This window comes from Gorilla gorilla, chromosome 6 (genome assembly GCF_029281585.2).
Source record: "Gorilla gorilla gorilla isolate KB3781 chromosome 6, NHGRI_mGorGor1-v2.1_pri, whole genome shotgun sequence".
Lineage (NCBI taxonomy): Eukaryota > Metazoa > Chordata > Mammalia > Primates > Hominidae > Gorilla > Gorilla gorilla.
This window is the reverse complement of record NC_073230.2, coordinates 158,148,018-158,161,379: the sequence shown is the minus strand read 5'-3', so window position 1 is coordinate 158,161,379 and position 13,362 is coordinate 158,148,018. Positions and strand designations below refer to the sequence as shown.

General features: G+C 48.6%; 1 protein-coding gene across 1 annotated transcript in view; it reads right to left on the bottom strand.

Moving 5' to 3' along the window:
- The window catches only part of ZNF282 (zinc finger protein 282), a 30,720-nt gene extending 28,183 nt beyond the window's left edge, over window positions 1-2,537 (bottom strand). Inside the window, exon 1 of the mRNA XM_019031154.4 lies at window positions 2,243-2,537. Within this exon, the coding sequence (XP_018886699.3) occupies window positions 2,243-2,407 (165 nt within the window). The 5' untranslated portion in view covers window positions 2,408-2,537. The remainder of the gene's footprint in view (window positions 1-2,242) is intronic.
- Window positions 2,538-13,362: the final 10,825 nt, after the last annotated feature.

Here is a 13,362-nt window from a genome sequence, read left to right as displayed (position 1 = left end):
TGACGAACTTTGTATTTGCCTAGTGTTTTATGTTTCCAAGAACTTTGATGTAAGTTACCTGACGCTAATCTTCCCAGCAATCTCTCAGCAGGTTAGGGCAAGAATGATGATCTCTGCCTTAAAGATGATGAAACTGAAGCACAGGGAGGCAGCTGGTCACTCCGCAGCGCCTCCCTGCACTGCCAGCTGGGGCAGCTCTAGGTGCTGCAGGTAACAAAAAACACATTCCTGGCCAGGTGCAGTGGCTCACACCTTCCCAGCACTTTGGGAGGCCAAGGCAGGCAGCTCACTTAAGGTCAGGAGTTCAAGACCAGCCTGGCCAACATGGCGAAACCCTGTCTCTACTAAAAACACAAAAATTAGCCGGGCGTGGTGGTGGGCTCCTGTAATCCCAGCTACTTGGGAGGCTGAGGCAGGAGAATCGCTTGAACCTGGGAAGCGGAGGTTGCAGTGAGCCGAGATGGTGCCACTGCACTCCAGCCTGGGCAACAGAGCAAGACTCCGTCTCGGAACAAACAAATAAACAACAAAAAAACCCACCACATTCCGACCAGGGCTGCAGTCAAGGAAAAGACCGGAGAGCCCAAGCTAGGGTGGAAAAGCAGCTTCCCCCCATATACAACTACTGTTTCATAAACATTTTCCAAATTGAAAATAGGTTCACTAAAAAAGGTCACTCATTAGAGGTGAAGAGGGGATGTCCCTCACACCCAAGAGGACCAAGAGAAAGAAAAACTCCTCTGGGACCCCTCCTTGCTTCCTGGGGAAGGGGTGCCCCATGGCCTGGGGACTCCCCCTTTTATCTTCCAGCAGAGAGCCCTCACCCCAGAAGGGTAAACTAATTGGTGCAGTTGAGAGCTGAGACCTATGGCTAAGGGGGGCTGGTTGAGGCTGGTGACAGTTCACTGGTCATCTGGGACCTGGTGTCAGACTCAGGGCTCACTGGACCACATGGGCTGGCAGCCGACTCTCCTTCACACCTGGGACAGGAAGAGGTGTCATTTTCTGTCCTCCCGATGGCTGCAGAAAAGGCCCTCAGGCTAGGAAAAGGGGAGGCCTGCTGCTTGGGGCGATCTGGGCAGACCAGCCCCACTCTCTGACTCAGAGCAGCCCCAGCTTCCTGAGACCTGCTCCGGGACACGGCAGAGTGGAGAGCAGGGACCTAGGATCGCCAGGCCCTGTAATACCAGTAAGAGGTGCTGGTGTTTCCATCAAAAGCACCCATTCCTCCATCACAGAGGCTCCACTCCGCCCTAGCCCACAGAAGGGGACAGAGTCCACAGTAGAAGTTAAGAAAGTCCCGGGGCCCAGTTTAGTTTTCTCGGGTTTGAAGCCCTAACCCTGAAAATGATCAAACACAACACAGCAGCCCCTGGCTCCCTCGTTAGCACCTGGCTGAGAGCCGGGTGGTGAGCAGAGGGGCCCCTGAGCAGCCCAGCCCCAGGGTGGGCCCAGAGACTCTTCCCTGGGCAAGCTCTCAGGCTTCTCTGAGGATCCACCTCCCCTGGTTTTATACCCAATTCTGGAGCACCGGTTCTGCCCACGGAGATCATCGATGGAGCCTGAAGAAATGCCTGGTGCTACTCTCACCCGGCAGAGACCCAGAGCTCTGGGACGAGGCAAGGGCTCAGTAGTCTTAAAAGCTGCCCAGGCCATTCCAACATGCGGCCAAGTTTGTCAACCGCAGGAAAGACCCCGAAGTCACCTCTCCATGGCCCCCTCCCTGGATCACACCCGGTGCAGGGGGAGAGTGAATTACTCATTACACTTGGTGAAAGGTGGTAATCAAACATTTAAAAAATATCCCCGTCAAATTGGCCACCGTGTAAACACGAACGAGGCATTCACTTCTGCGGCCGGGCGGAAGCACTGCCCGCGAAGCTCTCCGCCGGCCGGGCGCAAAGGGAGCCCCAAGCCGGGGCTCAGCCACAGGGTCAGAGCTCCACCAGGTCCCGGAAAGGACGGTCCCGGCCCCCGCCCCGCGGGGCCTCAGCACTTGGGCCCGGCGATCGCTGCTCAGCGCCGCGCGGGCCAGGCCTGCCCTTCCGGGCCTGCGTCGGGCCCGCTCCGCCCTGCCCGCCGCGCAGCCCGGCCGTGCCCCGCCCGCCTCGGGCCTCGCCTGGGCGCGGAAGCTGGGAGGGCGCCGCAAGGCTACCGGAGGACGGCGCGGCCCGGTCCCGCGGCCCAGCCCGCGCCCCGCCCCCACGGCAGCGCGGCCATGGCGCCGGCGGGGTTCTCCCACCTGCATGGGCGGCATTCCCTCGGCCATTTCCCCGCGCAGCGCCGGCTCCTGGTGGCAGACCTCCTCCGGGGGCAGAGCCTGGGCCCAGCTCCAGCTCCCGCTGTCCAGCCCCAGGCCCTGGATGCCCAGCTGCTGAGGCTGCGGCCGTGTTGACACAAACTGCATCCTGGGAGTGCTGTTCCCCGCTCGGGCCGGCCAGGGAGAAGAAGAACGTTTTCCAGGCGCCTTCCCCCTCTCCGGGGCCGGACAGCTCCATCTACAGCCCGTAGGAGCAAACAGTCCCCTTCGGCGGCGCTCCCCGCCCCTTGGCAGCCCGCGCGCCAGCCAATGGCCTCGGAGCTCCTGCCCGCCTGCGGGGACCTACCGGGGCCACTCCCGGACTGGGGTCGCCGCCGCCCCAAAACTGAGAGGCGGCGGCCTCGCCTAGGGGTCAGGCCCCCTCAATCTGGGATGGCCGACTTTAAAGGCCCAAACTATGCGAGGACCTGGACTGTGGGCTTGATTACTGTTAATTCTGCAAATGTATTGGGCATCCCGGGAGAAAATAGTGCCTGACCCTTGTGAAAATTTTGCAGGAGTAATTCTGTCTTCAGACACTTTCTTCTGGCCTTCTGCCTTCCCTCACTCCTTTGCAGACTTTACCTCCCACTCCCCTTCTTCCCAATCCAGATTTACCTGGACCCATCCCCGAGCTTTTGCACTGTTATGGATGATAGAGAAGTGATTCATGTTAAGGTGTCAAAAGAGGGCTGAGCTCTTTCTCCCAGGTAAGGTGCAGTGCATTTTAACAGTGGCCTCTTCAAACACCTTGAAATTGGGTTGGGCGTGGTGCCTCACACCTGTAATCTCAGCACTCTGAGAGGCTGAAGCAGGAGAACGACTTGAGCCCAGGAGTTCGAGACCAGACTGAGCAACATATTGACACCCCATCCCTATAAAAAATAAAAATTAGCCGAGCGCGGCGGCTCACATCTGTAATCCCAGCACATTGGGAGGCTGAGGCAGGCGGATCACCTGAGGTCAGGAGTCCGAGACCAGCCTGGCCAACATGGTGAAACCCCGTCTCTACTAAAAATACAAAAAGATTAGCCAGGCGTGGTGGCGTGGGCCTATAATCCTAGCTACTCGGGAGGCCGAGGCAGGAGAATCGCTTCAACCTCGGAAGCGGAGGTTGCAGTGAGCCAAGATCGTGCCAGTGCACTCCAGCCTGGGCAACAGAGAGAGACTCCATCTCAAAAAATAATAATAAGGCCGGGCGCCATGGCTCACGCCTGTAATCCCAGCACTTTGGGAGGCCGAGGCGGGCGGATCACGAGGTCAGGAGATCGAGACCATCCTGGCTAACACGGTGAAACCCCGTCTGTACTAAAAATACAAAAAAATTAGCCGGGCGTGGTGGTGGCGCCTGTAGTCAGTCCCAGCTACTCGGGAGGCTGAGGCAGGAGAATGGCGTGAACCCGGGAGGCGGAGCTTGCAGTGAGCCGAGATCGCGCCACTGCACTCTAGCCTGGGCGATAGAGCAAGACTCCGTCTCAAAAAATAAAAATAAAAATAATAATAATAATAAAATAAAAAATAAAAATTACCCAGGCATGATGGCTAATGCCTGTACTCCTAGTTACTCAGGAGGCTAAGGCTGTAGGATTGCTTGAGCTCAGGAGTTGGAGGTTGCAGTGAGTTGTGATTGTGCCGTTGCACTCCAGCTTGGGCGGCATAGCAAAGATCCTGTGTCAAATAAATAAATAAATAAACCTTTAAATCGGGCAGTCGTGGTGGCTCACACCTGTAATCCCAACACTTTGGAGGCCAAGGCTGAGGCCAGGAGTTCAAGACCAGCCTGGGTGACACAGCAAGATCCCCTCTCTACAAATAAAACCCTTTAAAGGCAGGTCAGTGTCACTTTGAAACATCAGGCCAGGTCAGAGGAGGAACCAAGGAGAGGCCAGTATAAGCTGATGAAGATGGAGGAGGGGAAAGTTCAGTCATTCCAAATGTATTTATTGAACACCTACTGTGTGCCAGGTACTGTTTAGGAAGAGGGTGAGCTTTGCAGTTGCATACACCTGAGTTTAAATCCCAAAATCACCACTCACTAGCTATGACTTTGAGCAACTTATTTAACTTCTCTGAGCCTCATTCTCTTCATATATAAATGAAAAAAATAATGGCAACTCTATTTTAATGTTGTAAAATTAGATAAGAATTGTGCCTGGCACATAGCGAGCATTCTGCAAAGATAGTTACCCCCAAAAGGTGTTTTTGTAATTATTCTCAAAATAGTATTTACTTTGTTTTCCTAAAGGACCAGTCCCTGTCTTGTTAAGGAAGAGATCTCTGAGGCTCATCACCTTGTGTGGAAGCAGACCTGCTAGTACCTTTAAGTTCCACTGCACTTCGGAAAATAAAGGACATTATTGGCCTACGTGAGACATGTGCTTAGAAGGTCATATTCAGAAGAACAGTTACCAAGTACTTTCTCTGCTAGGCACACTTCCAGGATACAGAAATGAGTACTTCACAGACTTAAGATTATCCTCAAGGAGCTTATAGGCCAGTAAAGTCCATGCTCCCAGAAGTCAGTGATTTCCTTCCCTGCTTCCTGGCCCTGATTGTAAACATCACGTCCACTTTTATTAGAGGAACCAGGCAAGTTAAGTCTGAAAAGCTCTAGGCAAATTCATTTCCACCAGTGAGCCACATTTCAGAACATGTCTTCTGCACTGTAGATTATCAACTATCTTTTTCTCTTTCCTAGAGGTGATAAAGGCAGGACTAGGTTAGTCCCAAACATTTATGCTATCTTTTCTGTATAAAGCCTTTAAAATGACTTCCCTTCCTAAGCACTTAACTAGTTATAACGATGTCCTTTGTTACACAGTAAAACATCGCTGTGGTGTGTCTACTTCACATTTCTCCTTCACAGAGGGTGGATTTTCATGCAGCCATCAACACTTTCACCCTTTGTGACCAGAGTAGTTGCTCAGAGCTAGAGGTCCCATTCATTGTTAAGATGATCCCAGTACTTTGGGAGGCCGAGGCGGGCAAATCATGAGGTCAGGAGTTTGAGACCAGCCTGGCCAATATGGTGAAACCCCATCTCTACTAAAAATACAAAACTCAGCCGGGCGTGGTGGTGTGCACCTGTAGTCCCAGCTACTCCGGAGGCTGAGGCAGAAGAGTCGCTTGAGCCCAGGAGGTGGAAGTTGCAGTGAACCGAGATCCTGCCACTGTACTCCAGCCTGGCGACAGAGCAAGACTCCGTCTCAAAAAAAAAAAAGAGATATATGAGCAAAGCTACTCAACTCAAACAATTTAAATGCACAGTCTTCATTGTACTTGCAATATTTTATTTTATTTTATTTTATTTTATTTATTTTTGAGACAGAGTCTCACTCTGTCACCCAGGATGGAATGCAGTGGCTCAATCTCAGCTCACTGCAACCTCCGTCTCCCAAGTTCAAACAATCCTCCTGCCTCAGCCTCCTGAGTAGCTGGGATTACAGGCACTTGCCACCACGCCCAGCTAATTTTTATATTTTTAGTAGAGGTGCGGTTTCACCATGTTGGCCAGGCTGGTCTCAAACTCTTGACCTCACATGATCCACCCGCCTCGGCCTCCCCAAGTGCTGGGATTACAAGCATAAGCCACCGCACCTGGCCACTAACATTGTTTTGTAACCACCAAGCCTAGCAACCACAGGCCATAAAAGGCCGTAGTGGATACCAGCAGGAAGGTAGTGAAGGGAGTGATTAAGGAGAACTTCCCAGAAGGAAAACAAGCAGGGAATGAGGAGGAAGCTGCTGTAGCTGCACAGGCTGTGGGCCCCATTATAGGTCCTCCCATGATCAACGGGCTGATGAGACAGAGAGATCCCCAAGAGTGGGAGAGACCCTGCACTGGGAGAAGTGTTCAGTCATAAGACTGGTTTCCTGAAATCACTGGGTGACTAGGAGACAGTTATCTAACGTACCGAGGAGCAGAATGAGCAACTGGATAAGGTGGATTATAAATGCCATGTATCACGGTTAACACACGTTTCTTGTTAGGGAAGGACCCAGGCCTGGCCCCTCAGTCTCTCAGGTGGGAACTGACTGCTTTTCATCCCCTCCCCTAGGAATTTTATTGTTACTGCTCTGGACAGGATATTTGAAGTGATAGATGCTGAACTAAAGAATACAGGAGAGGCCAGGCGCGGTGGCTCACGCCTGTAATCCCAGCACTTTGGGAGGCCGAGGTGCGCAGATCATGAGGTCAGGAGATCGAGACCATCCTGGCTAACACGGTGAAACCCCAGCTCTACTAAAAATGCAAAAAAATTAGCCGGGCGTGGTGGCGGGCGCCTGTAGTCTCAGCTACTCGGGAGGCTGAGGCAGGAGAATGGCGTGAACCCGGGAGGCGGAGCTTGCAGTGAGCCGAGATCGCACCACTGCACTCCAGCCTGGCGACAGAGTGAGACTCCATCTCAAAAAAAAAAAAAAAAAAAAAAAGGTATACTTCCGTTTGCTGCGCGGCTTCTTTCTTTCCGTGCCGATAGCGCTCACGCAAGCATGGTTAACGTCCCTAAAACCCGACGGACTTTCTGTAAGAAGTGTGGCAAGCACCAACCCCATAAAGCGACACAGTACAAGAAGGGCAAGGATTCTCTGTATGCCCAGGGAAAGCGGCGTTATGACAGGAAGCAGAGTGGCTATGGTGGGCAAACTAAGCCGATTTTCCGGAAAAAGGGCCAAGTGATCCAGTTCTAAGTGTCATCTTTTATTATGAAGACAATAAAATCTTGAGTTTATGTTCACTTCAAAAAAAAAAATACAGGAGAGGCCAATGGAGAGGGGATGCATCAACGCCAGAACATTTACGTCTACTATTTCCTAAAGATTTCTGGTGCTCTCCGTCTTTTCAACAACTGCAATAAAGCTTTGAGGAAGAAAACCTCTAGACTCACTGTTAGTTAAGTGGAGAGGGTAACCAAATTTGCACTCCATACCTAATTTAATGAGCAGGCTACGAAGTACCAATGTGGTCACCGGGATAGGGAAAGGAAGGCAGCTCAGCTTCTCAGGCTTCATCCACCACTGGCATGTCCCTGGTCACAGCTTTCCACCTTCATTTTAGGACACTGTGCCTAGTTATGCCAAACTCCAAGGAAGAGTAACTCTTTTTTTTTGGAGACAGAGTCTTGCTGTGTCACCCAATCACTGCAACCTCCGCCTCCCAGGTTCAAGCTATTCTCCTGCCTCAGCCTCCCGAGTAGCTGGGACTACAGGCACGTGCCACCATACTCAGCCAATTTTTTTGTATTTTAGTAGAGACGGAGTTTCACCGTGTTGCCCAGGCTGGTCTCGACTCCTGAACTCAGGCAATCTGCCTGCCTCGGCCTCCCAAAGTGCTGGGGTTACAGGCATGAACCACTGCATTGGACCAAGCAACAATTTAGGTTACAATACAAGTGACAGCCTCAGTGTGATAAAAAAATCAGAGGCAGGGCTTTATGGAGGGGATCGGCACTAGGAGTAAGGTGACAAAGCTCCCAGACCACTTAAAGGGGCAGAAAGTATTAATGTGGGGGTGGGGGAGAAATACAGTCAAATATTTTGTATTACAAAGTTTTAGGGCAATTTGCTCTTGCAAAGGCATTTTTTAATATCTCTGCCCTTTACAGACCCTCCTTTTGGCAACATTTTATTTCAAACTTAAACACCCAAACACATACATGTTCTCCTTCTCTTATTTCTGAAAATTTTTGCTTTATACATATGCAATGTTTGGAGAAAATACTTTTTTCCTCTTGAGTTCATTCTCAATCTCCTTCAAATAAGCATTTCATTACCTTTACAAGTTTTGACACTATAGATGAGTAAAGTTCACTGGCTTCTCATCAGTTCTTAGTGACTCCATGGTATCTCTCCACTGCTCAGGTAACTGACTATGCTACTAACATACTAACACAACAGACACCTAGGGCTTAGAAACTCTTTATGCAGATGACAGGTTTTATGTTGGTAATTGCTATATGTTCTCTTGAATCTCCTCAGTAGACAACCTTTCGATTTCAACTTTTTTTTTTTTTTTCCTTGAGACTGAGTCTGGCTCTGTTGCCCAGGCTGGAGTGCAGTGGTGCGATCTCCTCACTGCAACTTCTGCCTCCTGGGTTCAAGTGATTCTCCTGCCTCAGCCTCCCAAGTAGCTGGGATTACAGGCATGTGCCGCCATCCCCGGCTAATTTTTGTATTTTTAGTAGAGATGGGGTTTCGCCATGTTGGCCAGGCTAGTCTCGAACTCCTGACCTCAAGTGATCCACCTCAGCCTCTCAAAGTGCTGGGATTACAGGCATGAGCCACCGCGCCCAGCAACCTTTCAAGTGCAGATTTGATTACTACTAATGGCCGAAATTCATGTAAAATAAAGTCTAGTGCTTATACAGAAACATCCTAGTTCTTCCAAATTCAAAAATAAGGCATTAAAACCAAGTGTTGGCCGGGCGCGGTGACTCAAGCCTGTAATCCCAACACTTTGGGAGGCTGAGGCAGGCGGATCACCAGGTCAGGAGACAGAGAACATCCTGGCTAATACAGTGAAACCACGTCTGTCTCTACTAAAAATACAAATAAATAACATAACATAACATAACATAACATTACATAACATAACATTACATAAGATAAAATAAAATAAAATAAAATAAAAGGCCAGGCACCTGTAGTCCCAGCTACTCCGGAGGCTGAGGCAGAGAATGACGCAAACCCGGAAGGCGGAGCTTGCAGTGAGCCAAGATCGCGCCAGTGCACTCCAGCCTGGTCCACAGAGTGAGACTCCGTCTCAAAACAAAAAAAAACAACAATAACAAAAAAGAAATGTGTTATTGTTAAATCCAAGTTGGTAAGGATGTCACTAAAGTCTCTTCTTGTTCTTCACTAAACTGCTCTTACAAGGAGGCACTAGCCTCACCATTCTGGAAGTTAGTTAGGTCTACAGCATAGGCATGGGGTGCCAGTCTCATCTGTGCTCCCCCAGTCCTGCCAACTTTTTTTAATCACAGGCTCTGGACACAGCTCTGCAGCCTGAAGTGAATGCTGCTTTTCCCACCGACTCTAGAGCTCCTAACTATTGAGGTCAGAACTTTTTCAACCACCATTCCCATAGCTTTATATCCTTCTGAGTCCTGCTTCTAGAATCAAATTATGACTTCCCATTGTGGATTCAAAGACTCTTTATTAATCTCCAATCCACAGCTCCCTGCTCCAGTAAAGCAGGCTAAGTAGCCATTTCCAGTCCAATAATTCACTTTCTCTCTGATCTTCTGTACCTTGCAGGCACATTAAAATCACCTGGGGGAACTCTAAAAAACAAAACATCCAGGTCTTATCACACACCAATTAAATCATACCATGGTGGGCCTTGGCATAAATTTTTTTTTAAGCTCCCCAGGTTATTGTAAAGTTCAGCCAAAAACAACTAGTGCAACAGAATCTTCCTCCTACTCCTCATCTCCTTGTCTCAGCCCCACAAGATCATCTGGGAAAATAAACACCCTAAATGACTACTTTCTTGGCTAATAACATAAATATGATTGGTGTAATTATTCTTGTTTTTATCCTGCTCTTTAATCACTGAGGGTGGCTTGTAGGTATTGTCTTATACAATTTTTTAAAATTATGAACTCAAGGCCAAGAACTGACCTGATGTACACAGATTGATGTACATCCTTAATTTGGAATCCTGCTTGTTTAGTCAACTCTCTCTAGTAACGTGCCTGCCTTCCTGATGTTCTAATTCTTACTATACATACAAGTGGTTATCTTACAAAAGTTGCTGCCAGAGCTAAACACACTACACATGTAAAACTAATATTTTGGCATTACATTTTTTCATCTCTGTCCATACTTCCACTTCTCCCATTGCTCCCCAAATTGCAATATTGGGCTAGCTTCTCCTCATCATAGGCAAGCAAATTGGAAACAAACAACTACTGCTTTTTTTTTTTTTTTTTTTGCAACAAGGTCTCACTCTGTCACCCAGGCTGGAGTGCAGTGGCGCAATCATGGCTCACTGCAGCCTCAACCTCCCAGGCTGAAGGGATTCTCCTACCTCAGCCTCCAAGTAGCTGAGACTACAGGCATGTGCCACCACACCCAGCTTTTAAAAAATTTTTTTGGTAGAGATGGCGGTCTCACTATGTTGTTCAGGCTGGTCTCAAACTCCTGGGCTCAAGTGATCCTCCTGCCTCAGCCTCCCAAAGTGGTGGGATAACATGAGTGAGCCATCACACCCAGCCTCTGCCCAGTCTTGAATGAAGAGAAACATCAATATGACCCATGATATTGTTTAACTGGTTAACAAAGTAATTCTCCTGCAACTACTATATCAACACTGTCTTCTTATGTTTGACATATAGACTTCAAAGCACTTTAAAATCTTTCCTGCCAGGTGCCGTGGCTCACACCTGTAATCCCACCACTTTGGGAGGCCGAGGAGGGTGGATCACGAGGTCAGGAGTTCAAGACCAGCCTGACCAACACCGTGAAACCCCCTCTCTACTAAAAATACAAAAATTAGCCGGGGGAGGCGGGGGTGTGCACGCCTGTATTCCCAGCTACACAGGAGGCTGAGGCAGGAGAATCGCTTGAACCCCGGAGGCAGAGGTTGCAGTGAGCTGAGATCGCACCACTGCACTCCAGCCTGGGTGACAGAGCAAGACTCCATCTCAAAAAAAAAAAAAAAAACTTTCCTCATTTGATCTTCACAACACCTTCATAAACTAGGTATTATCCTCACATTATGAATGAGAAAACTGAAAGCAAGGTTAAAACTCTGGCCTCCTGACTTGCTTTCCAGGACCTTTTTCATGACAATAATCCTTATTCTTACAAAAACATTAAAAATGCTTTACACGGGCCGGGCGCGGTGGCTCACTCCTGTAATCCCAGCACTTTGGGAGGCCAAGGCGGGCGGATCACCTGAGGTCAGGAATTCAGGACTAGCCTAGCCAACATGGTAAAACCCTGTCTCTACTAAAAATAAAAAATTAGCTGGGTGTGGTGTCGCCTGTAGTCCCAGCTACTCGGGAAGCTGAGGCAGGACAATCTCTTGAACCCGGGAGGCAGAGGTTGCAGTGAGCCAAAACCACGCCACCGCGCTCCAGCCTGGGAGACTGCAGTGAGCTGAGATCGTGCCACTGCACTCCAGCCTGGGGGACAGAGACTCCGTCTCAAAAAAAAAAAAAAACACTCAGCTGGGCTTGGTGGCTGTAATCCCACTACTTTGGGAGGCCAAGACAAGTGGATTATTTGAGGTCAGGAGATCGGCCTGGCCAACATGGTGAAACCCCATCTCTACTAAAAATACAAAAATTAGCTGGGCATGGTGGCAGGCGCCTGTTATCCCAGCTACTTGGGAGGCTGAGGCAGGAGAATTGCTTGAACCTGGGAGCCAGAGGTTGCAACGAGCCGAGATTGGGCCACTGCACTCTAGCATGGGCAACAGAACGAGACTCCATCTCAAAAAAAAAAAAAAAAAAAAAAAAGGTTTCCACAAAGAGCTTTACGTTACACAAAATTTATAGGGAAAAGCACTCATTGAATTACCCTAGCACCCTAGCAAAAGAATTACTGTTTTCCTGTGTTTTGAAAAAGTGAATTAAATATATACTTCATATTTAAAACAAAATATTATACTTTTGCTAAACTTTTTCAGTTTGTGTAGCTTTGGAGTTATTATAGTATGGATAGAATGAGACTCTTTAGTCTGTGAAAACGCCTACCTCTCCAAGGTGTTTATACTGCTTTGCAGAACAATCACTCACTAGGGCAGAATCTAGGAAGAAACCAGACAAGAGAACAGGACCCAAAAGTAAAATCTTAAATTCTGTAATTTTGTAATTGAAGGGCCTTTTCCCCAATTCTGGCAATCCTACTCCAGAATAAAGGAACTTATATTACCATGTTGTTCAATCTTCACATTAGAGAGAGGAAAATAACATCTTTGTAAATTAGGTAGTTTGCCCCATACAAGTAGAGAATGTTAAGCAAGGACCATCATCCACTTTTTAACTCCTACTTCTGGTGGTCTTCATACTATATGATCATTCATTGAGCAACCATGTGCCTAACAGCATGTGGCATCATGAGGAATACAAAATAATACATGGCCTCTGTTCTTTGGTAGCTTAAGTTTTAGACCAGTTTTAAGATTTTACAGTAAATACTAGCTTTGCTAGTAAACATAAAGCCACATAGCTCAATGAGGTTTTATTAAGTATTTTATGGATTTTTTTTTTTTAGATGGAGTTTCACCCTTGTCACCCAGCCTGGTGTACAGTGCCGCAATCTCGGCTCACTGCAACTTCCACCTCCAGGGTTCAAGCGATTCTCCTGCCTCAGACTCCCGAGTAGCTGGAATTACAGGTACCCACCACCACGCCCAACTAATTGTGTTTTTAGCAGAGATGGGGTTTTGCCATGTTGGCCAGGCTGGTCTCAAACTCCTGACCTCAGGTGATCCGCCCGCCTCAGCCTCCCAAAGTGCTGGGATTACAGGCATGAGCCACCGTGCCCAGCCTTTATCAAGTACTTTATTTGAAATGTAACCTGGGAATTTTTGAGAGCATTGCAGGACATTGCTTTTGAAGCGTCTCTGGGCTGGAATATCTGCCTTCTTTGATGGGAGGATGGTCTTTTTTTTTTTTTTTGAGACAAGAGTCTCGCTCTGTTGCCCAGGCTGGAGTGCAGTGGCACAATCTCAGATCGCTGCAAGCTCCGCCTCCTGGGTTCACGCCATTCTCCTGCCTCAGCCTCCTGAGTAGCTGGGACTACAGGCGCCCACCACCACACCCGACTAATTTTTTCTATTTTTTAGTAGAGCCGGGGTTTCACCGTGTTAGCCAGGATGGTCTCGATCTCCTGACCTCGTGATCCACCCGCCTCGGCCTCCGAAAGTGCTGGGATTACAGGCGTGAGCCACCACACCCGGCCAGGAGGTTGGTCTTAGGGTAAATTTTTTTTTTTTTTTTGAAGAGGCAATTTAATTGACCAAGTTGAGAAAAGTCATTGTGAATGTGTGTATACATGATTGTGGCCAGTTACTCATTTAAAAAGAAACTAAAACAAGGCCAGAAGGAATAACA